This window comes from Grammomys surdaster, unplaced genomic scaffold (genome assembly GCF_004785775.1).
Source record: "Grammomys surdaster isolate TR1022 unplaced genomic scaffold, NIH_TR_1.0 125749, whole genome shotgun sequence".
Classification (NCBI taxonomy): Eukaryota; Metazoa; Chordata; class Mammalia; order Rodentia; family Muridae; genus Grammomys; species Grammomys surdaster.
The window spans coordinates 2,328,441-2,351,754 of record NW_021620581.1 but is presented as its reverse complement, the minus strand read 5'-3'; the positions used below and the strand labels follow the sequence as shown (position 1 = coordinate 2,351,754).

Below are 23,314 nucleotides of genomic sequence, written 5' to 3'. Positions count from 1 at the left end.
AAAGATGGCAGAGCCATCTCCCACACTGACGTCTTGTGGGTGGCAGGGCTGGTGTTTCTGGCTGGCCGCTTCTAGCTGCGGTGCGCATGTGGCCTCTGGCCATGGAACATGGCAACTGAGCTAGGCATAGCCACAGCAGCTCTTTGAGAGTCGGCTTGACCAGAGGCCATTTTTTTAAATAATTACTTCAACAGGTAGGCTTTTGAATCTGCTCTCCACCAGGTTCCTGTCCTGGAGCATGTGACCATGACACCCTACTAGGAAGACCATGGCAACTGGTCGCATAGCATGTAGCCCAGAGTTCTCCATGCTAATGAGGTATCTAGATGCTACACACACACACACACACACACACACACACAACCCAAGTGTTTGGCCAATAAGCTTCCTTTCCTGGACGTTCCTTCCTGCAAGAGGTATTTAATCTCTGGAGCACCATGAATAAGTTGTATGCACCCATTTTCCATGATGAATAAACAGTTTGGACAAGCAAGGACTGTTTTCTTATCAAGAACCACCATGGGGGGGAACCTTTGTCATTACAGAGCCCCGCTGCCTAAGACTCCAGCAAAAAGCCCCTCTGACACTCACTCTGAGCTAAACTGGATTCCTCCTCCCCCAACCCTGGGATCATTACCAGCAGGGGCCCCCCCACTCCACCCCACTCCCATTCTCAACTCCTCATGGTTCCTAGTATCTGGGTGTCCTCAGCCACAACCTGTGCCATTACTCACCCAGAGAGACAGGGGCTGGAGTCTCTGCATTCTTAGGCTGCATTCTGCCTCCTCTGAGTGGTATGTTGGCATGTCGCACAAGCCCAGCATCCTGACGGCAGCAAGGATGGAATATAGCCTAGTACCCCTGCCTCATGTCTGCTCCAGGGGCGTACACACATCCCAGCAGCCAAGCAAAACACAGATGCACAGGTTATAGTTAACTTTATAAAGAAAAACATGATCTTCTAAAGGTTTATTTTGTGGATGTGTGAATGTGTGATATGTGTTGGGAATATGTGGATAAACACACCCTATGCATGTGAGGAGGCCAACAGAGGAGTTTCAGGTGTCATGTTCCATCACTTTTGGCCTTATTCCTTGAGGCAGGACCTCTCACTGAACTTGGAGCTAGGCTTACAACCAGCAGGCTCTAGAGACTGTCTCCTAGCTCCTCCCTCCCAAACAGTGCTGACGTTTGAATGTGCAGCCATCCCATATTTCTGAGTGCTGGGGATTCAAACTCAGATCCTCATGCTTGCACAGTAAGCACTTGAATCACTGAGCCAGTATGATTACTTTTTTTTTAACAAAAAGACTCCAGATTCTGATTTGATACATGCAATGGAACTTTAATTTGATTTCAAACTACTACAAAAATTGTCTTTCTAAAGTTAAGTGAATTTGGATGACTAAGAAAGTCTCCTCTCCTTTGGCATGGCAGATCTGTATTCTCAACTGGAAAGCAAAGCTATGGGAGAAAGATAAAGTAAAGTTAAGCAACTTGGGAGGACTAATATACACAGTATATCATACTCTATTATAAAAGTAAATGACAGCAACACAATTTTCAAACTAATAAACTGTATATGCTGGTAGACATGTACTTTTAAGAGTCTGATAAACACATGGATCTTATCTTGTCTTTAATCTGTTTCTTACACTACTGCTCCTTAAATATGTACAATGCAGTATTAGAAGGAGTTGAAAAAGGAGACCTCACCTCATAATCATATTCCGTGGACACAAATAAAATCTTAAAGATGTGCCAGTCTTTCCTTGGGTAAGTGTTATGCTCAAGACACATTGGTAACTGTGGTCATGATTATTTATCAAATAGCACAGAGAATTAGATTCAAAACAGTACAATTCTATCTCTTTATTTACTGTGAATAGATAAACTATTCTTTAGCAAAGCAGCACCCAAACACTTTGATACTTCTCTTCACTACTTTTCTGTTATCCAAATATCCCTAGTTGTCATACAGTTTCAGGTGACAAACTTTTTCAAATATTTGCCTGTAAAGATAAGTGTCCATCAAATATATTAATCCTAGACATATAAAGTTACTAACATCAGTGACCGCTTCGACTTTATATGCTCCTGTAAGTTAACTCTGCCCTCCTGCCCCCTCCTATTACCTCTCTCCTCTGATGCCTTCCACCCTTTAGGCTCCTTCTTCATTTTTGTTTTCTGTTTCTTCAAAACCTTCAACATCCTGTTCATCCTCTTCCTTAAAGGATTAAATCATGTTACAATATGTAAAGCTCAAATGCACCTTTACTTTCAACAGTAGTGAGATAGCAACACTGTTTGCCCACATTACTAAACTTTCCTGTCTGATTTTTTTCAAAAAAATCATTCTAAAAAGAAATGTAATTAATTTGGCTCCTTCAAATTTATCAATACACACTATCATTTTCACTAGTCATTGTGATCATATGATCCTCCACAATCAGTGTGGCATCAAATTCCTCCATAGCATGAATGGTACCTACTCAATAACCTCCTTCCATATTTTCTAATCTAGGACACCTTCCTTTTTACCCCTACTCCAGAGAGAATTCCTTGTCCTCTGACCATCAAATCAATAGTAACAGTTTATACTGCATCGCTATTATAATTTTGAAAGCATTTTAACTTACTTTTGGGGTCACGTTAGCTACAAGGATATTATATGACAAGATCTTGCCCAGATACCTCATATAGTTTATTTCATTTAATTCTCATGAAAATCCTAGAAGGTATGGGATTTCCTCTTTGGGAATTATTAAATTAGCACTAATATCAAGCATCACTATACCACAGCACCAGCTAGTACATGCTACCCTCAGGCATGTTACAGAGTATATCATTAATGCCTTTAAGTGTATGAATTGTCCTTATTTAACTTTAATAATTTTTTAAATTAAAATATAATTACATATTTCCCTTTCCTTCCTCCAAAGCTCTCCCATGTCCACCCCATCACATCCATGACCATTTAATCATGTAGTACACATAACAGTACTTGGATCCAAAAACCTCATTTAATTTTCCTGATGACAAGCTCAGGCACTTGCTCTATCATTTCTATTTTTGTGATAAAGAAACTGAGCCACCAATAAAGAAAGTAACTAGCCTGAGGTTGCCAAATTATTTAATGAGCCAGGATTCAAATCCAGACCTAGAAAATGCAAAGTACATTTTTTTTTCTATTTCTGTGCTAGCCTATAACTTTCTCCCCTCTAGGTATGTGATTCATTTAGGATAGAATATTACCTTAGAAATATTAGTTGATTTTTATCAAGAAATGTTGATTATTGTTTATAGAGCTTTCAGTTTCTAAAGAACTAAACACACATGAAATAGGGGCAAAGGAATTTTCATGGCAGAGGTTATATAGTGAAACTGAAAGGAGAGAGAGAAAAGGTTAGCATATAAGATTAGAAAGAGAAAGTAACAGATTCCCCATCTTTGTACCTCAGTGGTAAGCAGCATAAGGAAGAGAACATCAAGCCACCCAAAGCTGTCCAGAGAAACTAGGCTCTAAGCATGTGAGAGCCAGAGATAAATAAGCTTGCCTTTGAAAGGATGGCTTTCAAGGTAATACTCACTTCTCTCTGCTAAAACTACATTACTGGGTTGTCACTAAGCTCCAATAGGTAAGATAGTTGTGAAGGAAAGACACACTTTTCCCTCAATTCATCATCAAAATATCTCCAAGCACAAAATGAAATACTGTGTGAAGGCCAAAAATATATTTATATGATTTACCTATTACCTCTTTATGTTGTTATGTTGTTAACTGGAGTCTCAGGGGAGAGAAGAACTAAAACTACATATTTCTTAATCTTTTACAGCCAGCTATGTATCAGAAAACAAGGGTTTTTGGGGTTTTTTTTGTTTTGTTTTTTTTGTTTTAAGAACCATGATGGGATTTACTGATTACTGTTTGACACTTCCAAGGAGCCTTGGGCAGTATGTCATAATAAAACATGCTGTCCTTCTGGTCTGGGCCCAAGCGCTGAGCAGATCCCGGGTGGCAGCTCTGTACCCAATCTCACAAAACCCAGAGGAAGCAGGCCTCCCAGGAGTTCTAACCCAGGCAGTATCTTAAGTAGGGAGACAGCAACACCCTGCCCAAACAGGGAGTAACTGGGACCCACTGAGACCCAGGAATTCACTCCTGGCCCGGAGCACTGGTTCCTTCCTGTCTGTGCCTGAGCACTGAGCAGATCTTGAGCCCCAGCTCTAACCCCGGCAGCAACACCCTAAACAGTTCTGACACAATCAAGATAATAGGAAAGACAGGATCCAGTCAGAGACAGTGCAGGTAGCACTAAGGAGATCCAGATGGCAAAATGCAAGCGCAAGAACATAAGCATCAGCAACCCAGGGCACTTGGCATGATCAGAACCTAGTTTTCCCACACTAGAAAGTCCTGAATTCCCCATATCACCAGGAAAGCAAAATTCGGTTTTAAAATTACTTCTAATGATGATGATAGAGGACTTTAAGAAGGACATAAATAACACTCTCAAAGAAACTGAGGAGAACACAGGTAAACAGGTAGAAGCCCTTAAAGAGGAAACACAAAAATCCCTTAAAGAATTACAAGAGAACACAACCAAACAGGTGAAAGAATTGAACAAAACCATCCAGGACATAAAAATGGATGTAGAAACAATAAAGAAATCACAAAGGGAGACTACCCTGGAGGTAGAAAACCTAGGAAAGAAATCAAGAGTCATAGATGCAAGCATCACCAACAGAATACAAGAGATAGAAGAAAGAATCTCAGGTACAGAAGATACCTTAGAAAATATTGACACAACTGTCAAAGAAAATGCAAAATGCAAAAAGTTCTTAACACAAAACATCCAGGAAATCCAGGACGCAATGAGAAGACCAAACCTAAGGATAATAGGTATAGATGAGAGTGAAGATTCCCAACTTAAAGGGCCAGTAAATATCAGGCAGACTTATCAGAATTACACCTGACTTCTCACTAGAGACTATAAAAGCCAGAAAATCCTGGACAGATGGCATACAGACCCAGAGAGAACACAAATGCCAGCCCAGGCTACTATACCCAGCAAAACTATCAATTACCATAGATGGAGAAACCAAGATATTCCATGACAAAACCAAATTTACACAATATCTTTCCACAAATCAAGCCCTACAAAGGATAATAGAGGGAAACCACCAACACAAGGAGGGAAATTATATCCTAGAAAGAACAAGAAAGTAACCCTCTTCCAACAAATCCAACAGAAGATAGCCACACAAACAATGCCACCACTAATATCAAAAATAACAGGAAGCAACAATCTCCTCGCCTTAATATCTCTTAAAATCAATAGACTCAATTCCCCAATGAAAAGACATAACGGACTGGATACATAAACAGGACCAGCATTTTGCTGCATACAGGAAACCCACCTCAGTGACAAAGACAGACACTACCTTTGAGTAAAAGGCTGGAAAACAATTTTTCAAGCAAATGGTCCTAAGAAATATGCTGGAGTAGCCATTCTAAAATCTCCAACCTGAGAACACAAAGGGAGAGACTCATGGCTCCACCTGTATAGGTAGTAGAGGGTGGCCTTGTCAGACATAAGTGGAAGTGGAGGGCCTTGGCGCCTGAAAGTTTGGATTCCCTCCTGTTGGGGAATTCAAGAGCAGGGAGGCAGGAATGGGAGGATGGTGGGAGCATATCCCCATAGAAATAGGAGTATGGTGGATGGGATAAGGGGTTTGGGAGGGGAATGGGAGAGGAGATAACATTGAAAGGTGATAAATAAAATATCCAATAAAAAATCAGATAATGGGTCTGACAATTGTAGTTGAGCAGTAGAGACTTTTTGTCAACAATTTATTAAGGGGATTTCGTATAATCCAAAGACAAGGTATTGTGAAAGAGGCCCATGGAACTTTAAAAAGATTGGTGAGACATACTGTTGCTGATACAAAGAATGATGCCAAGCTTGCTGAGTGCCCTGACAAGGGTGACTGGGGAGCTGTATTGGACATATGTTCCTGACCCACCTTTGCTTGACTATATCCCAGATGGGACAAGATGCCTTGCCTCAAGTTTTTAGACCTTGTGGGATAGAGAATCGAAAAGAGAAATAATGCCTCTTGCATTCTTCTTAATGGTGACCAGCTATTAGGACTCAATCATGTACTGGTGTAGAAATCAATTCAATATGGGAAATAACAGCCTGCTTTTGGAAGACTGGATCTGGTCTTTGTCAGAGACATATCTGGAAGCTAGCTGAAGCTCGCTATGATGTTAGGGTAACAAGACATAATGTTGGGACAGGATCTGGATTTCAAACAAGGGTTAGTGCATGTTTTAAGGCTCTTTTAATTGTCAAGCTAAAATTGGTTTTGTCTCATCTACAGTTTTTATTGTAAGTTACATTGACTGTATGATTTCCAATTGTGTTAGTGTGTTGAAACCAGGCATGTCTGCTATAGGGGTCTATCAACCACTTTTCGTCTCACTGTCCTGAGTATTAGAAAACCTTGATTCTCTGAAAAAAAGCTTGAAAGTGCTGGAAGAAGTGAGTTAGGCTTTAAGCAGAAGCAAGAGGATAGCAGGCTTTATTATTGCTAGTATAACAGTTTTAATTCCATTAATTATTAGCACCACTGCTTATGCAATAGCATTGACACAAGGAATTAAGACAACTATTTTTGTTAACCACCTAGCCAAAAAAAAAATGTTACTAATGTATTGAATATACAAAAGGATTTATATAGGTTCTGGAACAATGAATGATGATCTATAACCCATTCAAATTATCTGAAGGAGATTAAGGGTTCAAGAGTTAGGAGCCATCCCAAGTGTCATGACAAATATCATAGGAATAGTATTACTTTTGAAATTTACAATGATTGCCATTATAATTAGAAAAAAGTTTAAAGACACTTGTAGGATATTTGGCATAATCCTAATACCTCTCTGGGTGTGTTAACTTTGCATAGTGAGATTATGAATTTAAAGAATGCTGCTCTGTTGACCTTTGATGCGACAGATGTCAATAAAATTAACCATGGCCTGAGGTCAGTATTTCCATTTTGGTCAAACCTCAGGAATGGCATATATAGCTTGATCAGGCTAGCCCTTCTTGTCCTGGGAATACTTTTACTCCTGCCCACTGTGTTAAAGGTTATTTTTAACAACATCAACAAGTTGGCAGCCGAAGTACATAGCTTAAACCTGAAAATGGACCCCCCAGACAGAGTTATTAAATTAACAGGCTGGCAAGCCAAGGACAGGTAAGATTCTGCACAGAGCCTTACCAACCTAAGACAGAAATGCATTGCCTTTGATAATGCATATTCCATGATGGGTAAGGAAGGCATTCTTGTCAGAACAACCTAAGACAGGCTCAGTCTTGTTAACAAAATAAAAAAGGAGGAGAGGTGGAGAGCCTTTGGGGCTGCTTGGCAAGAATCTAACATAGGCCAAGGACAAGGAAGTAGGCTTCAAGCAGGAATCTGACATCAGACTAGAACAAAGAAGTAATTTCAGGTAGGAATCTAAATCGTAGGCTAGAACAAATAAGTAATTTCAGGCAGGAATCTAAATATTAGGCTAGAACAAATAAGTAATTTCATACAGGAATCTAAATTTTAGGCTAAAACAAGGAAGTAGACTTCAGACATGAAAATGACTTTGGGCTAGGACAGGGAAGTAGGCTCAGATATTTTGGTCATCCTGATAAGCCCTTAGAAAGAGTGATCACGGGAGTGTTCATGGAATTGTGTTTAATGCTTTGCTTGTTCTTTGACTATTTGTGTTTATTGTATTCCTTGTTCCTCAACTATTTGCATCTATTGTATTGCTAGACTCTCAACCTAGAACTGACCTTAACACATGCATGTAATCAAAATGGCATAAAAACATAAAGGAAGAGGGGGTATAGGATGGGGGGGGTCTAGGGAGGGGAAATGGGGAAAGAGGATGACATCTGTATTGTAAATAAATAAAATAGCCAATAAAAAAACATGTTAACATTTCTACAGTAAAATATATACATATTCACTCTAAGCAGTAAACAATAAGACTAGGAAAAACTTAGATCAGATTAGATCCATACCTGTTGCTTAAATGACTTAGAAGAAATATTTATGTTTATAGAATTTTTAGACATCCAGAATTATAGATAAAAAATTTAAAAAATTAAAGCTTATATAAGCCTCCTGATTCTGTAACATTAATATATCTTACTTTTTATCATAAACGACCAGGTGTCCTTTATTCATGTGGTTTATTTTAAATTTGGTGGTATACATTTCACTTTTACTACCAAAGAAAAATATGGCATAGTCATATTACTTTGAAACCTACTGTGGGCTGAGGAGATGGCTAAGTCAGTAAAAATACCACATGAAAACAAAGAGAGCTGAGTTTTGATCACCAACACCTACATAAAAGAGCCAAGCATGGAATCCTAACAATATGGTTGTCTAAACAAAACCTGCACAATGATAACACCATATGACATTCAAAAGTGGACAAAGGAAATCTAGCAAGGTCCCACAAATATAAAACACAGACAAACAATCAAAGAAAGAAAGAAATTATGGTCAATTATTTGTTCCCTGGAGAATTAGTCTTCTCCAAGGAAAAGCCCTGATAGAGCTTTTCCCAAGTGTTCAGCCCTAAACACACATATATATCAGTACACTAAATGCACTCAGAAGGTTGTGTGTGTGTGTGTGTGTGTGTGTGTGTGTGTGTGACTTATAACAACAATAATAAAGAAGTCATGAAGTTGACTGGGAGTGGGGGAATAAGGAGTAAGATTATAAGGGGAGAATGAAGGGTGGAAATGACATAACAATACTCATGTATGAACATCTCAAAATAATAAGAATAAAACAAATATTTTTAAGGCCAAATATAGTCACTTGTATGTGTAACACTAATAAGGGAAGGGGAGATAAGTGGATTTCCAGAGACTACCACATGCAGTAAGACACCGTATTAAAAGATAAGCTGATAAGGGACCAAAACACTGATCTCTGGCCTCCAAATACATACTCATATGCACATGTGTGCATACACACATGAACATGTACACACACATACACAGAGAGACAGACAGAGACAAATACACACACACCCAGAGACAGACAGACAGACACACACACAGAGAAAAGGGGGAGGGAGAGGGAGAGGGAGGGAGGAAGGGAAAGAAAGAGAGAGAGCAAGCACAGGAGCACTAACTCATCTAGATTTCAAGGGACTTGATTTTCAGTTCATCCTTATCACTAACTGGTCATATTATGACTGAGTAAAAGACAGGATATGCATGATTAGAGCCCTACATGATTAGAGCCCCACATCCTAGAATATGATTGGAGCCTCTTGCAAGCTAAGAAAGAATTCCAGTATAATTACCATCTGCCATAAAGCTGCTGGCATAAAGTTAATATTCTTTCCATACCTAAAGTTACATAGGTATTTTATGTTAAAATAGAATTGAGCCAGGCTTAAGTTCAGAGTGTGTAACGCATTGGCTAAAGGTCTTTACTTTTCCAAGCATTATCTGAAAGTCTAAAAACTTTCACCATGTTTACCTTCCTGCATCTCTCTGTGCTAGACTTTTACCTTATTAACTTTCATCCTACCAGAGGCCCTTTAGGAATCACCCAGTGATAAAACAGTTACTTTGAACCCCATCAAAACTATATTATATATGACTACTGTAAATACTTGCCTTGCTGCTGCATGATGTATTTCCATACCTTTAGTATAAACACTCCTAGTTGTTATGGCTGGAATCATCTCCATCTATGGCCTGGTGGTAGCAGTACTTATTGCTAACTCCCTGACTGATGGCATCACCCTCTCCAGAAGTATTCTTCACCTGGGTGGTGGCCTGAGTGTGAGGCTGAGTGGCCTGGCTGCTGGCTTTGCAATTGGCATCGTCGGAGATGTTGGTGTTCAGGGCACTGCCCAGCAGCCTTGACTGTTTGAGCATGATTCTGATCCTCATCTTTGCAGAGGTGTTTGGCCTCTATAGTCTCATCATGGCCCTAATCTTTTCCAAAAAGTAGTCTTTTTCCACCACCAGTCATAGGATAGGGTGTAAAGATCATCCCTTCTCATTCCAGAAAGAACAGCCTGACGCATGTACAGGCAGCTGCCCCCTCAGTAGTTGGTCTTCTAAATGTGCAGTGTCCTAGTGCCCATTGTCTGTTGCCCACACCTTGCACCTACTGCTCCATGCTGTGGACATCTGGGCCCACTCATCTCCCACCTAGGTCCCTGACCAGTGCTGATGTCAGCCTCTAGTTGCCCCACTCATCGCCCTAGAGTGCTCCTTGTGTATAAGAATGAATTAGAGTTGTCATTTTTCTCTTCACTGGATGTTTATTTATAAAAGATTTGACCTATTCATGTGTCTGTGGAGCAGCCCTGTCTCCCTACTATATAGTAAACATTAGTAGACTGTTGCCTTGTGGGGTTCCATTTGCTGAGATTCCTTGAATGTAGACACCCTCCCCCAAGCCCTAAACAGAGAGGGTAGAGGGTAAAGTGCTACTGCTCCTCAGAGCTGGCTCCCAGCTGTGTCCAATAAGAGTTCTCAGATGTGAGAAAATAAAAACTCATAACCCAAAACATCCAGGAAATCCAGGACACAATGAAAAAACAAACCTAAAGATAACAGAAATAGAAAAGAGCAAAGATATCCAGCTCAAAAGACCAGAAAACATCTTCAACAAAATCATAGAATGAAATTTTCCACAAGCTAAAGAAGAAGATGGCCATAAATGTACAGGAACATCAAATAGATTGGACCAGAAAAGAAAATACCTGTGATGAGGCCTCTCATCACATAATAATTAAAACACTAAATGCACAGAACAAAGAAATAAGAATATTAAAAACTATAAGGGAAAAGGGCCAAGTAACATATAAAGACAGACCTATCAGAGTTACACCAGAGCTCCCAACAGAGATACTAAAAGCCAGAAGAGCCTGGACAGAGGTCATGCAGACCCTAAGGGAACACAAATGCCAGCCCAGGCTACTATACCCTACAAAATTATCATAGATGGAGAAACAAAATATTCCATGACAAAACCAAATTTAAATGATATCTATCTACCAATCGAGCCCTACAGAGGATTCTAGAAGGAAAACTCCAACATAAGGAGGGTACCTACACCAAAGGGAAAAACAAGAAATTAATCATCTCACAACAAAACCAAAAGGAGAGAATTACATACACATAATACCACCTACAACAAAAAACATAACAGGAACTAACAATCATCTGTCATTAATATCTCTCAATATCAACAGACTCTTTTCACCCATAAAAAGACATAAGCTAGCAGACTGGATATGCAAAAAAGATCCAGCATTTTGTTTCATACAAGAAATATACCTGGATGACAAAGACAGACCCTTCCTCAGAGTAAAAGGCTGGAAGAAAAGTCTTCCAAGCAAATGGTCCCAAGAAACAAACTGGAGTTGCCATTCGAATATCCAATAAAATAGACTTTCACCCAAGAGTTATCCAGTGAGATGAAGAAGGTCACTTCATATTCATCAAAGGAAGAATCCACCAAGAGAAAGTGTCAATTCTTAACATCTATGTCCCAAATGCAAGGGCACTCACATTAAAAAAAAAAAAACCCTTTACTAAAGCTCAAAACACACATTGAACCCCACACAATAATGGTGGGAGATTTCAAACACCCCTCTCTCATCAATGGATAGGTCATTGAAACAGATACTAAACAGAGACACTGTGAAACTAACAGAGGTGATGAACCAAATGGATGTAACAGATATTTACAGAACATTTCACCCTAAAACAAAAGATTATACCTTCTTCTCAGAACCTCACGGTACCTTCTCCAAAACTGACCATATAATACAAATCAGGCCTCAACAGATACAAGAAGACTGAAATAATCCCATGCATACTTTCAGATCTCCATGGCCTAAGGCTGGTCTTTCAATAACAATAAAGACAACAGAAAACCCACATACCCATTGAAACTGAACAACACTATACTCAATGATAATGTGGTCAAGGAAGAAATAAAGAAAGACTTCCTAGAATACAATAAAAATGATGGCACAGCATACCCAAACTTACAGGACATAATCAAAGCAGTGCTAAGAGGGTACTAAGTACCCTAAAAAGAAATTGGAGAGATCTTACACTAGCAACTTAACAGCACACCTGAAAACCCTAGAAGAAAAAGAAGCAAATACACCCAAGTGGAGGAGATGGCAGGAAATAGTCAAACTCAGGGCTGAAATCAACCAAATAGAAACAAACAGAACAATACAATGATTCAACAAAACCAAAAGCCCTTTCTTTGAGAAAATCAACAAGATAGATAAACCCCTAGCCAAACTAAATAAAGGGTACAGAGACAGTTTCCAAATGAACAAAATCAAAAATGAAAAGGGAGACATAATAACAGAAACTGAGGAAATTCAAAAAAATCATCAGAATCTACTACAAAAGCTTATACTAAACAAAACTGTAAAATCTAGATGAAATGGATGATTTTCTAGTCAGATACCAGGTACCAAAATTAAATCAAGAGCACTTAAACTATCTAAACAGGACCATATCCACTAAGTAAATAGAAGTCATTAAAAACCTCCCAACCAAAAAAAGCTCAGGACCAGATGGCTTTAGTGCAGAATTCTACCAGACCTTCAAAGAAGAGCTAATTACCAACACTCCTCAAACTATTCCATAAAATAGAAACAGAAGGAACACTAACCTAATTCATTCTATGAAGCCACAATTACCTAAACCACACAGAGACCCAACAAAGAGAACATTCAAATCAATTTCACTTATGACTATTGATGCAAAATTACTCAGAAAATTCTAGCAAAATCCAAGAATACATGAAAACCATCATTCACCATGATCACTTAGGCTTAATCCCAGGGATCCAAGGTTGGTTCAATATATGAAAATCCATAGGGCCAGGCAGTGGTGGCGCACACCTTTAATCCCAGCACTTGGGAGGCAGAGGCAGGAAGATTTCTGAGTTCGAGGCCAACCTGGTCTACAGAGTGAGTTTCAGGACAACCAGGGCTGCACAGAGAAACCCTGTCTCGAAAAACCAAAAAAAAAAAAATCCATTAAAGTTATCCACTACATAAACAAACTCAAAGAAAAAAATCATATGACCATCTCATTAGATGCTGAAAAAGCATTTAACAAAATACAACACCCCTACATGTTCAAGGTTTTGGAGAGATCAGGAACTCATGGCACATACCTAAACACAACACACAACAAAAGCAATATGCAGCAAATCAACAGCCAACTTCAAACAAAATGGAGAGATACTTGAAGCAATCTCACTGAAATCAGGAACAAGATAAGGCCCACTCTCCCTTATATATTTAACATAGAACTTGAAGTTCTAGCTAGTTCAAGGGGATATACATTGGCAAAGAAGAAGTCAAGGTATCATTATTTGGAGAAGATATAATAGTATACATAAGTGACCCCAAAAATTCTACCAGAGAACTTCAACAGCTGATAAACAACTTCAGCAAAGTAGCTAGATATTAAATTAACTCAACAAACCCGTAGCCTTCCTGTATATAAACAATAAACAGGCTAAGAAAGAAAATAGGGAAACAACACCCTTCACAATAGTCACACATAATATAAAATATATTGCGGTAACTCTAGCCAAACAAGTGAAAGATCTGTATGACAAGAACTTCAAGTCTCTCAAGAAAGAAATAAAAGAAGACCTTAGAAAATGGAGAGATATCCTGTGCACATGGATTGGTAGGATTAACACAGTAAAAATGGACATCCTATAAAATGCAACCTACAGATTCAAAGCAATCCTCATCAAAATTCCAACACAATTCTCCACAGACAGGGGAAAGCAATTCTCAATTTCATATGGAAAAACAAAAAACTCAGTATAGCCAAATCGATTCTCAAATAAAATAAAAATAAGAGAACTTCCAGGAGAATCAACACCCCTGAGGAACGGTGATTAAAACTGCATGGTATTGGTACAGAGACAGACAGAGTGAGTGATCAATGGAATAGAACTGAAGAATCAGAAATAAAACCACACACTTATGGACACTTGATCTTTGACAAAGAAGCCAAAAGTATGTGGTGGAATAAAAGAAAGCATCTTCAATGAATAGTGCTGGTCTAACTGGCAGCCTGCATGTAGAAAAATGAGAGTATATCCATATTTGTCACCTTGCACAAGGCTCAAGTCCAAGTGGATCAAGGACCTCAACATAAAACCAGATATACACTGAATATAATAGAAGAGAAAGTGGGAAAGAGCCTAAAACTCATTGGCATTGGGAGGGGGATATTTCCTAAACAGAACTCCAATGACTCAGGCTCTAAGATCAAGAATTGATAAATGGGACTTCATGAAACTTAAAAGCTTCAGTAAGGCAAAGGATGTAATCACTAAGACAAATTGGCAACTTACAGATTGGGAAAAATCTCCACTAATCCCACATTTGATAGAGGAATAATATCCAAAATATATAAAGAACTCAAGAAGCAGGGACCCTAATGGAAGTGCTAGGGGAAGGACTGAAGGAGCTGAAGGGGATTGCAACCCCATAGGAAGAACAATATCAACAAACTGGACGTCCAAGTGCTCCCAGAAACTAAACCACCAACCAAAGAGTATACATGGTGGGATCCATGGTTCCAAATAAATATGTAGCAGAGGATGGTCTTATCTGACAGCAGTGGGAAGGGAGGTCCTTGGTCCTGTGGAGGTTTGTTGACCCAGCATAGGGTGATGCTAGAGTAGTGAGGTGGGGGTAGGTGAGTAGAAAGAGGAGCACAATCATAGAGGCAAAAGGGAGGAGGGAGAGTGGGGATGGGATGGAGGCATCAAGTGGAGGGATGGGGTGGCCATCCCACAGTCAAAAACTCTGACCCATTATTGTTCCTGTCTAAAAAATACTGCAGGGACATAAATGGAGAAGAGCCTTGAGGGAAAGGAGGTCCAGCGACCTCATCTACTTGGGATCCATCTCAAGGAGGGGCTCCAAGACTGGACAGTATTACTGATGCTATGATGTGCTTGCCTACAGGAGCCTAGCATGGCTGTCCTTCTAGAGGCCCAACAAGCAGCTGACTGAGACACAAATACTTACACCCGACCAATGGACTGAAGTCAGAGAATTGGGGTTGAATTAGGGAAAGGCTAGAAGAACCTGAGGAGGTGGGTGATCCATAGGAAGACCAGCAGTCTCAATTAACCAGGACCCCTGAGATCTCTCAGACACTGAGCCACTAACCATACAGCTGATCTGAGGCTCCCAACACACATACAGCAGAGGACTGCCTGGTCTGGACTCAGTGTGAGAAGATGCACCTAACCCTCAAGAGACTTGAGGCCCAAGGGAGTAGGGAGGCCTGGCAGGGGGAGAGACATCATCTTAGAGACGGGGGGAGGAGGAATAGAATGAGGAGCTATGGGAGGGCAGACTGGGAGTGGATAACACTGTACTATAAAAATATAAAAATAATTTTTAAAATGAATAAAAATAAATAAATAAATAAATACATACATACATACATAAATGACTGATGTAGGATAGCCCATCTCAATGTGGGTAGTCCTGCCATGGGTGGTCATCAGGTGGTCGTGGGTGGTCTAAAAAGCAAGCTGAGTGAGCCTGAGGAGCACACCAATAACCAACATTCTTCCTTAGGCCCTGCTAAAGTGACTCCAGGACTTTCATTGAGTTGCTGCTCTGATTTCCATCACTGACCTGGACTGGTCAGCTAAATAACTGCCACTCTAGCACCTTAAATTTAGTCTTGGAAATCATCTAACTCAAGTCTGTATTTCATAAGAAAATCAATACACAAAATTTTTAAGCTTAATAGCCATGAAACTGGTGGCAAAATAAGAATTAAAGCACAGGTATTTTTAAATGTTCTACTACATATTTCTAATTATCTCTGAGAAATGACAAGAACATTGGGGAGATAAGCAGTTTAAAAAAAAAAAGCAGAGTGAGAAGGATTAACAGAGTAAGAAATGAGACATCCCTAAAGGAGCACTAGGGATGTAGTTCAGTGAAAGAGAACGAGCCTCGCAGGAACAGGGCCCTGAGTTTGATGCCCAGCAACAGAAGGAAAACAATATAAAAAGAAATCCAAGGGAGAAAAGTTTTAAGAACAAAGCAGTCAATAGAGATAAGTAAACAAAAGGTAAGAAAACATGAAGTTTGGGAAAAGGCCACTGCATTCTTCAAAAATGTTATTAGTTTCTTGGCAACAGACTATCAGACTGTTCTTTATAATAGTATCTACTACTCCAGAATTCTCAAAGCAATGCTTTGGGATTCCTTGTGATAGGAACATCTTATGCTTGCAATCTTCATATAATGAGGTTATATTATTGTTTCAGAACACTTTATCCTGAACACCCTGCAAAAGACCTGACTTTGTACAGTTTCTATCCTATAGTGCTACAAGAGTTTCATTTCATCCACATTGCCATATGACATATTTTATCAACGTTCCTACAGAAAAGTCATCCTTTTAAAATGTACAGATTTAATTTCTTCTTCTGAATTTATATGAATATAATGCTAAGAACTCCAAACCTTCCGATAGTTGCCTAATTATTACATAAGGCTTATCAAGAAAGCATTAGTAATTATATTGTTTGATAAAGTGAAACATAACACAGGGATTAAATACAAAAGTGCCTTTCTACTTAATTCAATGATGATTTTAAATCAATCTTTGATATATTTATTCCCAGTTCTTTACAAATCATTCTAAGAAAATAAGTGGCAGTAAGACTATAATCATAATGAGAACCACATTAGAATATGAGAATCACACAGCACATTGGTCTGAACATAGATATATTCTGGATTTACATGAGATGTGTACTCTGTATATCACTTATCAGATATAGTCTTTAAAAGAAAACTATTTATTAGTTGTCAGGAAAAGAAAATGTCATTTTCATACTAAGTTCTGAAATCTTTAATGTGAAATTACAAATTTAATCCAGCATGAAGAAAAATACAAAAATGTACTTCATCTGAATTTACCTGGCATGGTATTATATTTGAAACTTCACCTTACCAAGGTTAGGTACATCCTCAAGTGTCATACACTGTCTAACAGAAACAGCACTTGCATATAAATTTAAACTAAAGACAGATCAAAATTAGAAAGTGAATTTGTTACTTCATAATGTCATTGTCACTTAATCTAATGGTTGTGATTCAAGTATCCTCTGCTCACCCCTCCCCAACACTGCAGCCCACCCTTCTACCCCTGCTACCTTTAGAGCTCTCCTCCTGTTTCTCTCTGTCCTCATCCACTTTGTCTTTTCCTTCCTCTTCAGATAAGTCATTTTTAAGCCTATCAGTGGCACTTAAACCTAGTGAAGCTTCTGATCCCTATTAATGAGGCTAAAAATAGTCGTTACACAACCTTGAGTGTGCAGTGAATTTCAAAACACATCATATATGCAAGTTTAATTAAACTATTTAGCAGCAAATTCTTAGAAAGCTTTTCACTTCTGTTCTGTCTTCCCTTTTGCAACTAGTTCAAGCAGGCTTGAGTTTCTAAGTACTTGGATTATATTAAATCTGACTTCAAGTCTAGAAGTAAACAGGAGACTCAGTACCAATTATTCCAAGGACAAAATTCAATATCATCTGCTTAAAAGTGACAATAGGCAGTTCAAGAACCTATACTAAGGAGATCTCCTTCTGCATGGAAAGAATTCTTCCTTCCCCATTCAAATCTTGTCTTTTCTTCAGAACTGAGTTCAAGTGGCACCCCTCCACAGACATTCTCCTTCTATTCTCACTTACTTTAATTCTGTGTTTTGTCTAAAATCCTGAGGACTGGAGTTCCTATGTCAACACCCACATAATAAGCCATTGTGTCCCTCAAAATATTTGTAACATCAGCTCTGAGGTGGGCAGAGACAGGAAGATTTATGGGGCTCCTTGGTTTCCAGGCTAGCCAAAAAAGCATGAACCCCAATTTCAGAGATAACGCCTTAAGGGAATAAGCAGAGAGTTAAGGCAGAGGGCTTTTGGTGCCATCTTGGCCCCCGTGTGTGTGTGCGCACACACACACATAAATAAACAGATATTTTATATTTATAAAAGGCATGTCTTCAACATCTCTGTACACTCTACATAGCAAAGCAAGTACTGAATTAATATGCTCAGCTGTGCATTTATTTGGTTCTGGAGAATGATGATAGTCCTCAACACTGCTTTCACTTCTCCCACCTCTTCTCATTTTTCATTGCTCCAATTATTGCCAATTGTTAGCTATTTAGGTGGTATATAAACAAAAAATACTGCTCAAATTTAAGAGCCAAGAGAATATCAAAATCTTGCTTGTTTTGGTTTGCAACTAAAGACTGAGAGAGGTGTTAACAACAGTTTTCTTCCTAAGAAACACTCTACTGGCTCATATGTAAGACAGAATGTGATAAAAATGAGAACAAGGGTACCTTCCAATACTAAAAGGGCAGAAGGATTCTTTCAACAGAGACCCAGATCATGTTACTGCAGATACATACTTGGCTTTTAGTTCCTGTGATTTAAACAATTGTGTCTGGCTTCTTTTCCTTTCTAAAGATTTCACTTTCAAATGGAACTGTGTGTGAATGTATATGTGGGAGAGGGTACAGGCCTATCATCCCAGCTATGCAGAGGCTGAGAAAGAAAAACTGAAAGTAAAGGCCAACCTGACCTATGCAGAAAATTCAAAGCCAGACTGGACAACTCAATGAGACCTTGACTGGAGATAAAAAGGGAAAAGGCTAGGGACATAGGAGACACTTGTTATCAGTCATGCCTCTGGTGACTCTGTACTTGAATCTGAATATGTGATTTCCCTAAATACTATGCTTCCAACACCCTAGCATTTTTTCCAGTGCTGAGAATTGAACATTTGAGCCCCATGCAAAGGAAAGACTATGGTGTTAAGCTATATTCCCCTGCCTCACACTTTCATACTCATTCTGGCTGTGCTATGTACCTTCACACCCATTCTGCTGCAGGGGTGAAGATTTATAAAAAACAAACAAATCTGAAAACATCAAGTGCTATTTTTCCAATGGGGTTTTGTATAAGTCTATGAAAAGCATCTGGCATGACTTCTTGTAAAGACAGACCAATGTTTTATGACCAAAGACAGAAGAGCAAAGGCATCCAAACATTTCCAGGGATCCTTTTCATTTGCAGTTAATAACTACTCCAACTCTACACATCTCCAGCTTGCAGAGCTCTTTTTCTTTCCAGTTAGGATTTTGTTTTATGATGAAATAAACAAAGGTTATTAAAGTGTACATCTTGTACTTGTGGGGAAAAAATAACCAAAGAAAAATTTGGTAATTTTATTTTTAGGTTTTCTCAAAACAACAAAAGAAACCCAACCATAATCCCATCATATTTAAAGCACTGGAATAAATATCCACATACAGTTAGTTAGTAAAAAACAGTTTATGTTTGCCTACCTCCTCCGGCAAAAAGAACAGCAATACACAGGCAGAAATCCCAGGATTACCATGATGATCACAACAACTCCAAACACCCGGAGCATCTGTGTAGGCTCTGTTGGTTTAATTATATCCTGTTACTTTTATGACTAGGCAAGAGATGAAAATCTGAAGTATTTCAAAAACTATAAGTTAATAAAGTAAAATAAAATGTGACTCTTGTTATGCTTCAGGTAGGAGTTCTTGAAATGCAACTAAATGCTACTTTTAAAATGTGACCCAACAGTATCTTAACAAAGTAATCAGGCTACTTTCTTTGGCAACTTACAATTCATAATACTGGATTCTTTCTATGGCCCTAAGTGTACTTGTTCTATGGCCAAATGTTCTGCATCCTACAGCATCTGAAGAACAAATCAATCTATGAATAGTTAACTTGAGAAAGAAATGGCTTCTTCAGTGTTTACTTCCAAATTACAAAGCACTCAATTAAACATGGAATCAAAAATTTGCAGGTGAATAAGCATACTTTAGCCTCATATGCTCTAGGAAATGCATTCTAATGTGATTGGGGAATTGTAAGTCATGGCTCAATTTTTTCCACTAAAAGAGGCAACTGTTTCTTCACTCATTATAGAAACAGTAAACTGATAAATGAATTCCTAGTACTACATGACACATTAAAACTGCAGTACTATCCTCATGATCAGGCTTTTAGCTTTCATCTTTAATACTAGATGTACGACGAAGAGCTCTAAATTGAATAGGGACTTATATAAAACTAAGATATTGTTTTTCATGAATCCTGTTATTATTTCTTAGTGCTCTATCACATCAAATCCATCCATCACTGGACCAACAGATAGTATGTCCCAACTAGCAAATTAAGGCAAGAAAAAAAGATGGTTTATTTCTTTAACTTCAGAAATAAAAACCTTAAATCAAAAATCAAAAATCTTAAGAGGGTAATTTTATGTTGGATTATTTGAAAAGAGACAGAACGAAGTAAAGCTAATATAGGCAGGAAACAATCACATCTACTACTACATGCCAAGCTGACGAACACAAGATACATGGGAAAATTTTTACATAGATAGAGAATCTGAGAATAAAAGGTTAAACTGAGGCATGCTAAACTGGTATCATCAGGACTAAGCAAGAAGTGATAGCCCAGAGGAAAGGCCTCCCATGTAGCCTTGGAGACCCAGAAGCTGGTAGAGTGCTTGCTTAGTATGCATGAAACCCAAGGTGTGACCTTTAGCACCATGGCTTAAACTAAGTGTAGTAGTGCATACTTATAATCTCACTGCAAATTCAAGGTCATCATCTGCTACAAAGAAAGTTCAAAGTCATACTAGGAGTCAGGAAAAAAAATGTCAAATTTCATTTTGATTTTCTCCTGCTTTCATATCTCCTACTCCTCACTCCCCTCAAAGAGGGGACAGGTCGGAGAAAGCAGTCCTTTTCCCTAAAGCCAGCCATGAGCTCAAAACTGTTACTCTGATCTTCCCCTAAATTCAATCTTGGAGATTAAGAAATCCTTTGACCAACTGGCTGCTGTGGCACAGGACTGTAACTTGAACATCTGAGGTTAAGAGATAGGAAAATGAGAAGTTCCATGTTATCCGCAACTACACAGCAAACCTGAGACAAGCTTGAGTGTCATGACACCACATTTTAAAAAACAAAAGCAAGTAAGCAAAGAAAAACCAAAAACGACAGACAGGAAGAGAGAGAAAGAAAGAAATCCCTGACTTAGTAGGTCATGGGACTTCTATTTCAAAAAGGCCCTGAGGCAGATGCCTGAGAGGAAGGAATGCTATGCACAGATGATGTTAAGAGTTTGGTCACATCTCCCCAGTTAAATCTCTTTTTATCAATCGATTTCCACATGTGACCATGCATCATAGAATCTAAGTATATTCAATGTTGCCTTGCATCATCAACTCTTAACTCAAAATGGCTCAGTGTCACATAAATTATGATCAAATACATTTGTGACGTTTTTCCTCCTGTTAATCTCTCTTTTGATATAGGTATATCATCAATGATAATTTACAGTGAATGAGAAAAAAATACTCCCTATGACAGTGTTGACTGGTAACTGACCTGCTTCCGAAAAACCAGAAAGATTAAGTGACACATATTACTGAGTGTATCTTTAAGGAAATCTCCAAACAAATTAGATCCTGAAAGTTCTCCTGCAATTAATGATTTAATCACTTGCTACATTTATAGATTACTAACGGCGTTGGGGGTTAGTAAAAATTAGAGGCAGGGCCCAAGTAGAAGAAAAACATTTTGCCAAGGCCTTCTCCCTGCATTCTCCACCTCTGCTTCCTAGTTGGTCATCAAATGGCTCCTTCTATACTCTTTTTTACACCTTGATAGTACTTTCTCTGAGGAAGAAGGTCACACCTCATACAAGAGCTTAGATGCTTTGAAAAAAAAAACAGAGTGACTGAACCAAATGAACAGGTTAGATTAATTCTGAATGGTTAGTTATTATCTAGGGATGAAACAGAAACTTTGAGGGAATTACTTCAGAATTTTTAGTAATGTTGTTGGCCTTGAGTAAGGGGTTAAGCTGGGAAATCTAAAGATATACTTGAAATCTTGCAACCTACTTACTTAAATTTTTTCTACTTGTTTTTCCCCCAGTATTTAAAGCAAATAAATGAGACAGGATCTACTTACTATCCCTTAGTGGGGTGTGGCATCTGATTTTGTTCCCAGATGATGAAAAACAGCACTTGGCTCTTAAACATTCACTCTTGGTGAGATATGGCTGGTTATTACATGCCAGTACCTCCTGATTGTCCCTTATGAAGCATGCTTTCAAAGATAGGAATCCAAGAAAAAATAGTTAGCATGATTAATAAGCACTTTTCACGATCAAATAAATACAAAGATGGAGGAAAAAATAAACATGTAACAATACATTCAAAAATATAAATAATGATGAATGCTAAAGTTAAAATGAGAAAATAAAAGTTACCACAGTTATTTTAACAGTATACTTTCATCTTGGGTAAACTGTAGAAATACACAAATTGCTAACTAATGGGATATCTTTTTGAGACCAGGTGTCTAGCCACAAATAACCTTGAACTCCATAGCCTCTTGCCCCAACCTCCTGACTGCTAGGATTACAGATGTATACCACATGCTCAGTTTCATGCAGTGTTGTGGCTCAAACTCAGAGCTTTCTGCGTTATATGAATTGAACTAAGTCCCTAGCCTGGTAAGATAGTTTTAAACGACCTCTAAGCCACAAGGGGGTTGGTAGAGACCCAAAGACAACAAAGAAGGAACTAAATAACAGTTAAAGATAGTTTTTGTGATTCTGAAATAACATCATTTACAGAAATATAGAAGGAACTGGCAATTATTCTTTTAAGTAAAACAATTTAACCTCAAAAGAACCAAATGCTACATATATGTCATCTCTCATACACATATCCTATCATTTTTCATATCTCTCTGTGTTAGCATTCCTTCTAGGCTCTGCCCCACAGTTACCTCGCAACTATAAAATGGACTGTTTGCCCTCTCCATGCTCTCTTCTCTTACCCACTCTGTCCCTTCTGTCCCCATTCCTGTACCCTCTCTCTCTCCATGTGTTCTTTGCTGGCCTTGGCCTTCTCCTCCTCCTTCTCCTCCTCCTCCTCCTCCTTCTCCTCCTCCTTCTTCTTCTCTCCCTCTCTCTCTCTCTCTCTCTCTCTCTCTCTCCCTCTCTCTCTCTCCCTCTCCCTCTCCCTCTCCCTCTCTCCCTCTCTCTCTCTCTCTCTCTCTCTCTCTCTCTCTCTCTCTCTCTCTC

At 38.7% G+C, this 23,314-nt stretch overlaps 1 protein-coding gene across 1 annotated transcript in view; it reads right to left on the bottom strand.

Moving 5' to 3' along the window:
- Positions 1-1,447: 1,447 nt before the first annotated feature.
- Fmr1nb (FMR1 neighbor) overlaps positions 1,448-23,314 on the bottom strand; it is a 30,269-nt gene continuing 8,402 nt past the window's right edge. Inside the window, exons 3-6 of the mRNA XM_028788415.1 lie at positions 22,192-22,329; positions 19,513-19,609; positions 2,136-2,227; positions 1,448-1,464 (exon numbers count right to left, since the gene is read on the bottom strand). Of these exons, the coding sequence (XP_028644248.1) occupies positions 1,448-1,464; positions 2,136-2,227; positions 19,513-19,609; positions 22,192-22,329 (344 nt within the window). The remainder of the gene's footprint in view (positions 1,465-2,135; positions 2,228-19,512; positions 19,610-22,191; positions 22,330-23,314) is intronic.